Below are 13,907 nucleotides of genomic sequence, written 5' to 3' on the forward strand. Positions count from 1 at the left end.
TACATGAGTGTATGCGTGTGTACATGTGTATTCAGGTTCTCCTGGGCATACGTGAGTGTATACGTGTGTACATAAGCTTTCAGGTTCTCCTGAGCCCGGCTCCCCATGCCACGCGTGGAGGACTCGCGCCGTGGGGGCCCTGGCTCTGCCTTCATAGTGAGACGTCTGGCCCCTGCCTCCTGACGCTGCTCTGCTGGCTCCCGCCCTCGGGCTCCCGGAGGCGTCCCAGGCAGCACTGTGCACTGGCGCCCGTGAGGGCCGGGCGGTCAGGCCTCAGGAACCCTTGGCGCACAGGAGTCAGCTTGCGGGGCTGACCCGGGCTGCCGAGTGTCGCCCCTGGACTCTTGGGCACAGAGCAGATGGGGCAGCCAGCAGGAGGCCGTGGGACACGGGGGGAGATGGCGGAGGCCACGATGCGGGGGCAGGCCCCGCGTGGTGTCCAAGGGCGACTTCAGCCACAGGGCCTGCGCCGGGAGGACAAGAGGGAGCCCGGATGTGACCCGGAGCCCTTGGTTCAAACGCCCGGGAGGAGATGTGGGAAAACCAGCTTCACTCACTGGAGCCCCTCGATGTGCTCAGACCTACAGGGAACGCTGCGGTAAGTGTCCGAAAGGACTGCAACCTACTCATTCAACAGACCAGGCAGACTCAGCTGGACGGCAGAGCACAGGTTCCCGGGTTGGGGGAGGCCAGTGTTTAAGCAGGACAGAGTGAGGTGTGGTGATGACAAATGGGGAACACGATGTTACGATGCGACTGGACACACACACGCACGCACAACCAAAACATAGGCCTGTGCACAGATGGGAATAAAGGCTTCTCGACCTTTAGGCTCTCGAGAATGAGGACCCCATGGTCACCGACCAGCACGGGCTGTGTGGACACCTCCAGGGAGCTGCCCACTCCTGGGGACCCACCTGGGCTTCCTGCCCACAGCCTGCTCCGCCCTGGGGCCCACGGCAGGGACAGCGCGGCTCTGCGGTTCTCTGTTCTCCGTCCAGACTGGCTCCGAGTCAGCAGATGAGAATCACTCCACGAATCCGACCTCCATCAGGGTCCGGGAGCCATCAGTAGGCCAGAGCTCACCCCGGATTCCATGCGGCCGTGGCTCAGACAGCGTCTCCCGAGTGACAGGCTGCCCCGGACGCAGCGGCCTGCAGCAGCCACCCCCAGCCCGTCTCTCTGGGTCGGAGGTTCGGGTGGGACTCAGGGCTCCCTCCCAGGCCTGCCGTCGCCCTGCGTGTCACCGCGTCCAGCCGGCTGGCTCCTGCCCCTCCAGGACAGTGGGCGGACAAACCCTTTTCAAGGCCCTGGCACATCCCATCTGCACATGCCCACTGGACGAAAGGAGGCTCAGGGCTAGGGCTGCCCAGAGAGGCGGGTTCCCGGGTGGCTGTCAGCTCGCGCGCTCTGTCTGTTCGTCTCTCCGTTCGGCTGGAATCCCCGAGAGAATGATCCCATGGTGTGGACACAGTGGCCCTGGGTCTGCATGACACCTGGCCAACCAGCCCAGCAGGGCAGCGAGTGGTCAGCGGGGATGCCCCAGGCGAGAGGGCGCAGACTTGGGGGGCTGACGTGGGGAGCCTCCTCGGACCCCTCCTCCCGGTGCGTGGCCTTCTCCACAGCTGCCCCAGGAGACGGGCGCTGCCACTCTGCCAAGCGAGGCCTCCGGGTACAGAGAAGTCACGCCCCTGCCCAAGGCCTCCCAGCCGCTAAGTGCCCAGGTGTCGCCCGCATCTCTGCCTCCTGGCTCTCAGCCTGGATTCCCAAGTCCCTGGAATCCCTGCGGAGACTTCCTCCCCAGCCCACACCCCACCCACCACGGCCTTTCCCCGGGCCAGCCTCGAACTGCAACCCCGAGGATCCTCACTGGAGCTCGTGGACTGGTTCTGCGTCCCACCCGGGCCTGTGGCTCTGGAGGCCGAGGGCTGGTTTGTGTAACTGTCCTGTGAGCCTGTGAGTGGAGCCCAGTGCGGGTTTGTCTGTCGAAGCCTCCTCTCTTCCTATGAGACGGGGACGACCTGGTCCTCCTCCTACGGATGGGGGCGCAGGGTCCTCTGGGCACCAAACACCGGGGTAGCGGGGGCGGTGACAGGCACGCATCCAGGCTGGAAGCATGCACAGGCGTTCACGTCCACGGTGAGCGTGGGGGAAGCGAGGACGGCTCCTGGAGGCGGGACGTGCTGGGTGTGAAAGGCCTGCCTCCAGGTTCCTGTCTGTGTAGCCACAGACCTCGTCCTGCTCCCGGGGGTCTGGAAGCTTCTGTGTCTGGGGTCAGACTCCCTAAAACTGGCAGTGAACCTTTTACGTGAAACTGTGGCTTTCTCTTCTATTTTCCAGAGTGGTCTTAAAGGCCTGAATTACTTAAGATTGAGAAATCACTGTACACCTAAAACTAATACTGTGCTTTAGGTCAATTATATCAGTGGAAAACAAAGAAAGGAAGAAAACATACCTGAAACCTATTCCTGTCTCTAAACTCCCACTTCCACCACGCACACGCGCACCTCTGTTTTCTGGACTGACTCCACCATCAGGGCTACCAACACTTTAGATCAGGAAGTGAGTATGTGATGGCTTGGCCCCGGGATAAGTACCCTGTATGGCTCTTAAAGGTCTCTGATTCTTCTCTCACAGGCAGGCCGCCTGTGCTGCAGCGCACCTCCTCGCCTTCCCACAGTGCAGAAGACGAGTCCTGCATCCCAGGTCTTGCCTTTGAACCTTCCTCCACACTCTTTTCCTGACATGGAGGCCTTCCAGGCTCACGCACCTCTTACACCATGTGATGCACGAATTTAGTGGGTGTCAGTCTTGTCTTTCCCTTCCCACTGTCTAACTCCAGGAGAGTGGAGATTTTTGTCTTTCACTCACCCATGCACCCATCCTGGTGCTCAGAACTGTGTCCAGCAGAACAGCTGTTCTAAATCTGCCCAACGACTGGGTGGTTGATGGATTTTCTGGGCTGGCTAATATCTCTTGTAGGTGAAAAGGCTGTGGTGTCACACGGGTGCCTGATCCCAGGGCTTGTGGGAATCTGACAGTTTTCCCCATCCCCAATAAATTCATCACCAGGATAAATGAACCAGGGTGGCGAAAGGTACAAAGCAGGAAAGCAGACCCAGGGTAAAACACACACACACACACAATTTACCTTTCCTTTACAGATTTAGCTATTTAAAAAAATCAACTGCAAGCTTCTGGCACTGGCGTCTCTGTTAAGAACCTTGGGCGTGGGTGTCTCCTTAGGAGGACTGGCCCCAGAAAACCGGTAGCGTTCCCCCAGGACGGACACGGGAAAGCGGGCCGTCTCTCCTCACAGACCGCGAGCCAGGGCGACTCTAACTCTTTCTGTGCATCCTTTTCCAAGGTGCTGTTTCATCACGGAGGAAAACTTGTGCTTGGAACCACGTCTCTGCATCGGAAGGGGATTCCACTCAAAAACCACCAGCATCTTTGCAGACTCGGAGCACTAATCCCGCCCCCAGACGAGCCTGCTTTCCTTCCTGCCCCGGGGTCCCCCGTGGGGCGCCTAGGCGCCCCTTCCCCAGCCGCCGCGGCCTGCAGGGGCTCCGCGCGGGGGCGCGGCCACCCCTCGGGCGCACTCCCCGCGCCCCCGGGCTGACCCCGCGCCCCGCCCGGCCGCGGTGCCCCCCCACCGGCCTGGCGGCGATAAGGCGGCGGCCCTTTGTTCCGCCCCCAGCTGGGTAAACCGCGCCGCCGCCCCTCGCCGCGGCCGCCGGCCGGGGGGCACCTTTGTCCCGCCCAGCGCCGTGGACAATGGCCGGGGAGCCGCACATTGTCCGGCGGCTTGTGTACACTCGGGGCGGCCAGGTGCGCGGCCGCGGAATGCAGGGTCGGCGCGGGGCCGGCGGGCGGGGCGCGCGCGGGGGCCCTCCGCCTCCCGCCCGGCCCCCCACCCCCGCCTGCTCAGGGTCCCCCGCCGCCTCTCGGGGTGCGGGAGGGGAGGGACGGGGCGCGGACCCTCGACGGATGACCTGCCCGCCCGGACCCCGAGGGCTGCGCTGGACGGGGCGGGGGCGGGGGTCCGGGGGTCGCAGGCTGGTTCTCGTTGAGGACACACCTGGCACGTCGTAAAATGATTTACGAAGTGAAAGTGTTAAACGAGGCCACCAGCTGGAGCCCCGACCCGGCTCTATGAGTTTTATTAGGTGCCCTATTATGGAAAATAAACTTTAATCCGACCATAAAAACCAAATCTGAAAAACATATTTGCCTGCAGTCTGGAACACTGCGGCGATCTGGGCTGAGTCACACCTCCGAGAGGATTAGTTTTATTGAGGGAGACAGCAGGCACCGCAGGACTTTGATACGGGTGGGGGGCGCCCGCGTCCCACAGGCAGCGGCCCCCCCCACGCCTCCCACACCCGGCGCTGCACCCCGGGCCCCTCCCCGCGGCGGCCCCCACCCCCGGAGTCTGCGGGGGTTGAGGTGGGGGCACAGGGGAGGCCGCAAACCTGGAGATGCTCGCGGAACCGGCCTGGGGCGCACCGGGCTCCCCTCACCGCGAGGGGGCGGCGGCAGAAGGGCCCGCGCCGCTCCAGTCCTGGGTCCGGGGAGAGGGGGGCTGGGGCTCCCTTCCTCAGCCTTCCCGGGATCCCGGGACCCCAGTGCTCTACAGCAAGTGAGCCCTTTCCGGAGGAGCGCTGGGGGTGTGGGGGAGGGGAAGAAGAGGAGGAGGAGGGAGAGGGAGGGGAGCGGGGGGAGGAGGCCTGTCCTCTGTTTGGTCCTCCTAGCCACGCCAAGTGTCTGGTACAGCAGCATTAACCATACACATACTGTGCAACAGAGCCCTAGAATTTTTTCATCTTGCAAAACTGAACATCCTCCTCTTTCTCCCACCGCCAGCCCCTGACAACCTCCTTTCTATGTTCTGTCTCTTAAGAAGTTGACTATTTGAGAGCCCACATACAAGCAGAATGGACTTCCCAGGTGGCGCAGTGGCCAAGAACCCACCTGACAGTGCAGGAGATGCAGGAGACCTGGGTTCAATCCCTGGGTCAGGTAGATCTCCCGGAGGAGGAAATGGCAACCCACTCCAGTATTCTGGCCAGGAGAATACCATGCCCAAAGGAGCCTGGGGGCTACAGTCCACGGGGTCACAGAGAGTTGGACACGACAGAGCACGCACCCTACTACACACATATAAGTAGAATTATGCACAAATTAGAGTGTGTCTTTTTGTGACGGGCTTGTTTCGCTAACCACTATGTCCTCAATGTTTATCCCTGCTGCAGCAGGTGTCAGAATTTCCTTCTTTTTAAAGGCTGAACACTATTCCACCATTTACATGTGGCTCCCATTTTCTTATCTGTTCATCTGTTGACAGACACTTAGGTGACTTCCACCTCTTGGTTATCGTGGTGACGTTACAATGAGCATGGGTGTGCAAATATCTCTTCCAGATCCTTTTCAATTCTTTTGGATATACACACGGAAGTAGGGTTTCTGGGTCATATGGTAATTCTAGGCTTTTATTGTTCTTGGTTTGGGGTTTTTTTTGTTTTGTTTTGTTTTGAGGCCCCTCCATAGCACTTTTCCACAGTGGCTGCAGTATTTTACATTCCTACCAACAGTGCGTGGGGGGATCCAATTTCACTACACCCTCCCCCGCACTTGTTATCTTCCGTTCTCTTTTCCGTAATAAATCCTAACAGGCAGGCGGTGAGAGCTCCTTGTGGTCTTGAGTTGCATTTCCCTGATGATTGCTGATGTGAATTCCTGCGCTGGTGGACCATCTGTATATTTTCTCCAGAGAAATGCCTTTTCAATTCCTTTGCCTATTTTTAATCGGATTGTTTTTTGTTGTTGAATTGTAGCTCTTTATATATTCTGGATATTAATCCCTTATCAGAGATTTGGCTTGCCGATACATCCTCCCTTGCCAGGTGGCCTCTCGGACCGTCGATCGTTTCCTTTGCAGCACAGGGGTTTTAACTGTCGACATAATCCCATCTGACTATCTTTGCTCTTGCTGTCATACAAAAGTTTTTCCTGCTGATCTTTCCAGGCTGACTCCAGCCTGGGTGCAGGGTGCAGGAAGGCCAACCTGAAAGGAACAACCCCCTTTTGTCGACTTTCTAGCCTTTTCTGCTCTTGAGACTCTGAGCATAAGGCTCCTCGGGGCCCCGGACCCTGGGCGGGAGCTCTGCGACGCCTGGACCTGTGATCGCTGGGTCTCCATCACACAGAGAGCTTTCACCACATTTTCTCACACACGGCGGAGACAGTGACCCACGACGAGGTGCTCTTTCTGAGAACTGACGCCCCCCCCCCCCCCATCACGGCGAAGAGAACCCGCGCCCAGAGTGGCGCTCGGGGTGGACGGGGCCGACTGGGTTCCCAAAGGGCAGGGTTCGCCTGGGGCGGGCCGCGCCGTCGGGAGCAGCAGGGTCCGCAGGCCGACTTGTCTGGAAGCAGTGCTTCGTGCCCCTAGGGGCCCGACTGCGGAGACCTGGCTCGGGGTCTTGGGACCCGGGTCCTGCAGGCGGCTGGGCCTCTCTCCCCCCAGTGCGGGGAGCGGGGCTGGCGGCAGCTCACTCGGCGGAATGAATTGTTCGCTGTGCCCGGAGTGGGTGAGGATGAGCCAGTGATTATATTTAAATTTGCTATAATTGATTTGGGGAAGAGCTACTGTGACAAGAACGAATTGATCATTAAATTTATTAGCGAGATAAATTCCGTCGCGATTAAGCCGCTGGCTGGAGACGCTGGGGCCGCGGGCGGGTCCCGCCTTCCCGGCCGCCAAGTCCCCGCGCCAAGCCGGGCTGGCTCCGCCGGGGGGCGGGGGCGGGAGGTCGTCACCACTCTGCCTTCCCGCCCTGCTCTCTGCCCCCCTGCCGCCGGGGGCGCGAACGGTTCCCGGGCTTCAGGAGGGTCTGGCCTTGGGGTGGGGCAAGGACCCTCTGCGGAGGCCGGATGCCCAACCCCGCTCCAAGCCGCCGCCGGTCGGGGGAGGGGGTGGTGTTGAGACTGGGGAGGGGGGGCGCCGACGCCGGGCCGGCCGGAAGAGGGGGCGCAGGGGCCTGTCCCCCAGATGTGCAGCCTGCCGGGCCGAGATGGCTTCGGGCCGGACTTGAGCAATGTGGTAGAAATTACAGCGAGATGCACACGGAGGGCGGGTTTCCTTTAACCCCCAAGGCGTCTTTCTCGTCTCTCCCCCCCGCCCCCGTTTCCCACCCCTCTCCTGGGGCTCTCGGGCTTTCCCCCCAGTTGCAAACCCAGTCCCGGATCCGCCACCTTTGGACCCCGGGCGGCCAGGCCCGCGCCCCGCCGCCCGCGCCGACAGCTGCGCCGGCCCGGCTCCCAGCAGCGCCGCGCCCCCGGCCGCGGCTGAGCCCGCGTTTTATGGAAGGAGCCGGGGTGATAATGAGCTGCCAGCGAGGATATTAATCTCACCCGGCCCTGAAGTCGAGGAGTGGCCCCGCTCGCCCGCGCGGTAATCACCCAAATGAAACTGCAGGCCCTTCTGAACTCATTTATCTGCCGGGAGTAGGGGGGCCCGCGGTGGGGGGACGGAAGGGGGAGGGGCGCGCCCCGGCCCAGGTGCGGGCGGGGAGGAGTGAGACGCGGCGCGGCGGGGGCGGGGGAGGCGGCTGCGGGGGGCAGCAGGGCCCGGGCTCACCTGTTTCCTCCCGGCCCGGGGCGGCCGGCCGGCCACGCGGGGGAAGGGGCGACGCGGAGGGCGCGCGGGCATGTGTGCCACACATGGCGAGGGCCCGGCTCTGCCCGTGATGGATGGCGCGCGCGGCCGGGCTGATTAACCCAGAGCCGCCGCGGCCCGGCTGGAGCGTTCTCGCCTTCCGCTGCGGTCCTCGCGGGCGGCCGTTTGCACTGATCCGGGAAAACCAGCCCTGGCCGACTCGAGGCGCTTCGGGAAATAGGGCCGGGGTCGGAGAGGAGACGCGCCGCGCTGTCCGAGGCCATCCCGGGCAGGCCGCGCAAGCAGCGCCGCCGGCAAACGGACCCTAGAGACCAGTGTAGTCATTTGAAGCTCCTTTTCTGAAACATTCGAAGAGTGTGTTTCCACTTCTGGGGCGCCAGCAAAGCAAGAAGATCCTCATATAAATAGGAAAACAAACACACGGCGTCCAGAGTTACTCCTTTGAGATGCTCGAATCCTCAACAGATGTGAGCCGGCACGTGGACGCGCGCTGACACCTGGCCTCGGGGACTTTTAGCGACACTTGGTACTTGCGACTCCCCAGCAGCCGGAATCAAGTCCCCCCCCCCCCCCCCCCCGACCCCTGGCCTCAGGGCCTGGAGGAGGTGGCGGTCCTGACACCCATTCGCGATTCTGATTTTCACCTTCTGCTGTCAACTCAGGAATACGGCCCACCCCATCATTTCAGCAACAAAAACAGTAAAACTTGCTTTCACAACTCCCCTCAAAAGACTTGCACTCTCATCCATTAAAAAAAAAAGCAATTTATTTTACATTCCATCGTGGGCGATGGCAGAAGCTAAATGATAATTTAGCATGCGTAAGTAGACGTTTCTTTATATATATATATATTTATAAATACAATATACAAAAATAAAGACAATACAGTTTTGGGATGTCCAGCAGTTTGAACGCTCATGACATAAATTCCGCCCTTCCCAATATACATAAGCACAAAACATTTTTTTCTTTTTCCAACACTCAGAAGAACGGCGTATCCGGAGAAGGTTTCAGTTTTCGGAGGTCGTTTAACACTGCAGGTTTCCGACGTCACCATTCGGGAAAGGGGAGCCGGGAAGCACCCCCCGATGGTCGGTTCTTCTCAGAAACGTCTCCCCCCAACGCAATCCAAATTAAATTAAAAAGGACAAGAGTTCGAGTTTGAACCTGCTGGGCCTCCCTCTCTCCGTCCCTTGAAAACGACCCAAAAGGACCCCGCGCCTCGGCTCGCGGGCCTAGGGACGCGGATGAGGTCCCGGCGTTCTGGGCCGCCGGCGCGGGGCCCCTACTGGGGCGGGGGCTGGTGGCCGGGCCCGCCGGACCGCGGGGGCGGGGAGTCGGCCCCGGAGGAGCAGTCGGAGGAGGCGGCGCGCGCGCCGGCGCCGTTGCTGTAGGGGAAGCGGTCCTCGTCCTCGTCGTCCTCGTCGTCCTCGGGCTCACTGTCCCTCAAGTCCCGCAGGCGGCGTGCGCCGCCCTTGTCCCCGGGCGCCGGCGGCCCCAGCGGCTCCTCGTCCCCCGGGTCCTCGGCGCCGCCGCCTTTACCCGCGCCGCCGCCGCCCTTCTGCTTCTCGGCCTCCTGCGCCGCCTGCTCTTTGGCCTTCTTGCTGCGCTTCCACTTCATCCGCCGGTTCTGGAACCAGATCTTCACCTGCGGGCGCGCGCGGCGTGAGAGGCCGGCCGCCTCCCTCCCTGCCGGTCGGTCTCCTGCGCCCCGGCTCCCGCACCTGCCTGCGCTGGGGCCCTGCGCGCCCGCCATCGCCAGGGCCCGGGTGGGGTTCCCGTTAGAGGGCTCAGGAGCTCCGGAAGATTCTGACACGGGCTGGGGGCTCTGAGGAAGTGCAAACCAAGACCCCCCGCCACCCCCGAGGTCTTCCACCTGCACCCTCGGTCTGCGTGGGAAAGGCCAGGGCAGCTATGCTGCCCACCACTGAATCTCAAGATGCCCCCTCCTCTCTTTCTCTTCCCCGAACGAACAAAATTGCTCCAATATGGCTTGAGGACCACCTGCTTCTGAACAGGTGCGTGAGCATGAGCGTGAGCGTGTGTGTGTGCGTGTGCGTGTGTGTGAAAATTCCTGGGCCCACCAGAACCAGCTGAATCAGACACTGGTATAGGAACCCTGGGGGGAGATGTGGACTCTGGGAGAGATGTGAATCCACACCCTAAAGGTCAACAGGCGCAGCTCCAGGTGCCCAGGGAGGCCCAGGGTCAAGAGAGCAGAGGCGACAGGGTCCCTGGGAGGCCAGGACGTGCAGACAGGATAGGGTCCCTGGGAGGCTGGAACGAGCGGGCAGAGGGGTGCGGGGGGTGCAGCGTACCTGGGTCTCAGTGAGCATCAGTGAGGTGGCCACCTCGAAGCGTTTGGGCCTCGACAGGTACTTGTTGAGCTTGAACTGGTGCTCCAGCTCCAGCAGCTGCTGGCTGGTGAAGGCGGTGCGGGGCCGACGGCACTTGCCCAGCAGGTTGGACTGCGCCTGGGCTGGGGTGGGAGAGGCCATGAGGCTGGCACCCCTCACACCCCACTGCTCGGGCCCTGCAGGGTTGCTCCTCTGTCTTCAGTGTCAGCATCCCCTCCCCAGGGAGGCCCTAGAGCCCCGGACCCCACCGCCAGGTAGACCCAGACCGTCTGGGTTTAATGGGACCAAATCTTTTCATCCCAGGTAGGGCCAGGTATCCTATCGACCAGGCTTGCCTTGCCCCCTCGGGTGGGCGTTGGTGCAAAGCAGGTGGACAGAAAGTCAAGTAGCAGAGGCCCAGAGACCACCTCCTGCCCACTCTGCCCAGCGCCTTCCCCCCAACTCAAGCCCAAACCGACAAAGGCCCTAGGAATCACTTCCTGCTTCTTCTGGGTGCAGAATTCCCACCACCACCTCCTTACGTACAAAACGAGCAGAAGGAGAAAAGGGGGAGAAAGAGGAGGAAGGGAGGAGGGAGGAAAAGGACCAGATCCTGGGCCTGAGCCTGTGTTCCTCCAGTAAAGTGTTTTCTGACAATGCTGCCGGGTCCCCAGGGGCAGAGACTGGGGCAATTGGAAGCCTTTCAGGACAATTCTCATTACGCAAATTAAAGGCCCGGGCACAAGGGGGATCCGGCTTTCTGTGTGTTCAAGGAGCTCTCTCTGCTTTATTTACATAATTTCACACGGTTACATCACAGAGAATTTTATGACCTCAAAACGAGACTTCCCTTGATTTCTCAGGAGCCTGACAAGTGTTAGACAATAAAAGAAAGGAAAGCAGCAGCCAGCCCGGGGCAGGCCAGCCCAGGCTCCCCTGGGACGGGCAATTTGCTTTATGGGAAGGCCCACGCCCCCTGCTTTAGTTAAACAAGGCCCCGAATTCCCAACTTGACAATACATTAGAACTTTAATTAAAACGCTGGCTCTGAAGGGACCATTTGGGAAATGCCATCCGATGGCTGAGACACCAGTTAAAGGAAACCAAACAGGTTTTCCAGCGAGAACCCATTCTGGCATCCTTGCCTGTTCGTATTGCCCTTTAGGATTCGGTGTTCAGATTCTTTCTCTGAACTTAAAGCTGGATGGGTTTTAATTAGCTACCTCCGGGTCAAGATTAGGAGTAAGAATGTGCAAAGTGTGTTGGCAAAGCGATGGGGTTTCAGTCGACTTTCTGGGCAGCCTTGGACTCCACACAAGCCCGAGAAAACAGCCGGGTGGTCAGGGAACCCAGTTCCTGGGGGGCAGCCGGTGTGGATACCCCTACCCCCGGGCCCCCCCATGGCAGGAAACTAAGGCTGCCAGGTGTTGGGAGATGCACGTCAGAGTCGAAGACAGCTGGGTGGCATTTCATCAGAAGGGGTTGCTGGGTCAGAGGCTGGGCCCCCGAGGGCTCCCTGGGTTTGGTGGACCGGGGTCAGCAGTTCAGATGTGCCTGAAGCTATGGATGCCAGCTTGCCCTCTGCCTGGCCTGGGGCAGGGACGGGTGGCCCCATGGAAGGGAAGGGTGGCTATCAGGGCCTTCTGGGAGCTGAGCTGGGCCGGCCTGGGGCGCCAAGGGCAAACAGCGCACACGCTGGGCTTTTCTCACCCCGCTGTGACTTCTCCAGCCTTGTGGGATCCTAGCTTTTCTCTGTTTAGTCACAACCATCACTTCTAGCAGAGGAATCTGATTTCTGGCAAGTGTTTATTTCTGTTTTCTTTTTCGCTCCCCCCACCCCTCCTCGATGCCTGCATCTCCCTAGTCTAAACAAATCCACTCAGACAGAAACAATGGGGTCTCTTTGTTTGGATGTTTGACCGCTTGAAGGGTAAAGCCTCACGCATCTTCCACTGAGCGGAGCCGGGGTGGAGCCAGCCGACCCAAGATCCACATTCTCCGCAGCTCCAGTCCTGGGCCGCGGTGGGCGCACGCCAAGAAAGCCTGAGAGGCCCAGGCCCCAGCGAGGTGTCCCGCATGGGTGACAAGTTCGCTGCCCACAGTCGGGCAGCTCTGGGGTGGGGGGTGGCCAGCCCTCCCCGGCTGCAGTCTTGTGGAGGGGTTTGCGCTGTGCTGGGCGCCCTGAATTCGAGGTGGGCGCCTGCTGCTCAAAGCCTCTTGGGGAGTACCCCAAAGTAGGAGGGTGCATCTCCGGCCCACTGGAGCATGCCATCTCGGTTCAGACCGGGCATCTCCCCACCCCTACCCGGCGCCTTCCAGAGGCGGGCACAGCCCCGCAAGGGCCCCAGCCTTCTGTCTCCAGCCTCTTGAAGCTCATTCCTCCTTTCCTACTCTAGGAGGTCTGCCTCTCCTGGGAGGGACTCGGAGTCTCTCCAGAGCCCAGAATGCGGGACCGAAGTCACGTCCGTTTCTCTGAGCATAAAGCCCTGGTTTCGGTGGCCTCTGATTCCCAGGCACGCCTAACTCGGCTCACCTTCCCCCACCACTTCCTTCTCCTCTAGCCTGCCGGTTAATCATTAGATTTTAGTCTCACACCTCCAGCTGCCCCTTCCCGTTAAGAGAGGAAGAGAACAAGGACCGCGCGTGGCCATTTTAATCGATCGCTGGCGATCCCACGCCGCGCACCCCGCGCGAGCCCTCGCAGGCCCCGAGCGGAGCCGAGGCGGCCTAGGGGCACGTCCACAGCTCGCTTGGGGGCAGAGAGCCGGGGCAGGAGATGCCGGGCGGAGGATGCGTGGGAGACCTTTCTGCCCGTGCTCGCCACCCCCGCTGCCGCCCCTTCTCCTCCTCGCTCCATAGGCTCGGGGTTGAGCGATACTCACAGTTGAAGTCCGGCATCTTGGGCAGGATCATGCCCGCGGTGGACGCACGCAGCCACTGGTCCAGCTGGAAGGTGCCGGCGCCCAGCTTGATGGGGTCGGCGGGGTGCGCGGGGTGCGCGCCCTGCACCTGCGGGTACGAGTAGGAGAGCGCCGGGTGCTGCCCGGCCAGCGCGGCGGCCGCCGCCGCCGCTGAGTAGCCGTAGACCGGGTGACCGTAGAGCGCCGCCTGCGCCGGGAGCCCCGCGCCGCCCTGCGCGCCCCCCGGGTGCAGCCCCAGCGCCAGGCCCCCCGCGGCCGCGGCCGCGGCAGCAGCTGCGGCGGCGGCGGCGGCGCCGGGGTGCGCGTGGTGGTGGGGCCCCCCGGGCCCGCCGCCTGCCCCGCCGCCCGCTGCGCCGCCCGCGCCGCCCGCTCCCAAGAAGCCGGGTTTGGGCAGCAGCGCGCAGTGCGCGGCCAGCAGGCGCGGCGGCGAAGGGCTCTCTGCGCGCAGGCGGTCGGCGGGCGCCGCAGGCGGCTCCGAGGACGCTGGGCTGCAGCTGCCGCTCGCCCCGCCACCGCCGCCGCCGCCGGGTCCAGCTGCGGCGGCCGCGAGCGACGTGACCAGGGCCAGCGGCGCGGTCTGTGCCGAGGCCGCTCGCGGGGGGTCCACGGCCAGCAGCGCGTCGATGCGGAAATTTTTGGATTTTTCCATCGGCTCGTTAGGGGCCGGCGATCGGCGCCGGGCGGTGCGGGACGCGGCCGCGTGCCGGCTCTCGGAGTCCGTGCGCGGCGGCCGCCGGCCCCGGGGCTCGGTATGGTTACGATTATTTGCCAGTAATCAAAGTGGCCGCCGGAAACTCAGCCGAGGGCGACCATGGCCCGAGAGTCTCCTCCGGGCGGGCCCGCCGGGGCCGCGCTCACTCGCGCCCGCACAGAGCCCACGCGAGCGCTCGGCGCGCCGGGGCCCGGTAGCCCGGCTCAGCGCTGCAGCCGCGGGCGAGCGCGCCGCTGGGGCCCCGCGCCCCTCCGCGC

General features: G+C 62.2%; 1 protein-coding gene across 1 annotated transcript; it reads right to left on the reverse strand.

Annotated features, from left to right (window-relative positions):
- Positions 1-8,966: 8,966 nt before the first annotated feature.
- Positions 8,967-13,587, reverse strand: MNX1 (motor neuron and pancreas homeobox 1). The gene is made up of 3 exons (XM_065939968.1): positions 12,900-13,587; positions 10,000-10,160; positions 8,967-9,329 (listed from the first exon to the last, which is right to left on the reverse strand). Exons 1-3 carry the CDS (start codon positions 13,585-13,587, stop codon positions 8,967-8,969), a joined length of 1,212 nt encoding a protein of 403 aa, XP_065796040.1.
- Positions 13,588-13,907: the final 320 nt, after the last annotated feature.

The sequence above is a fragment of the Muntiacus reevesi genome, chromosome 6, assembly GCF_963930625.1.
Source record: "Muntiacus reevesi chromosome 6, mMunRee1.1, whole genome shotgun sequence".
In the NCBI taxonomy this organism is placed as follows: domain Eukaryota; kingdom Metazoa; phylum Chordata; class Mammalia; order Artiodactyla; family Cervidae; genus Muntiacus; species Muntiacus reevesi.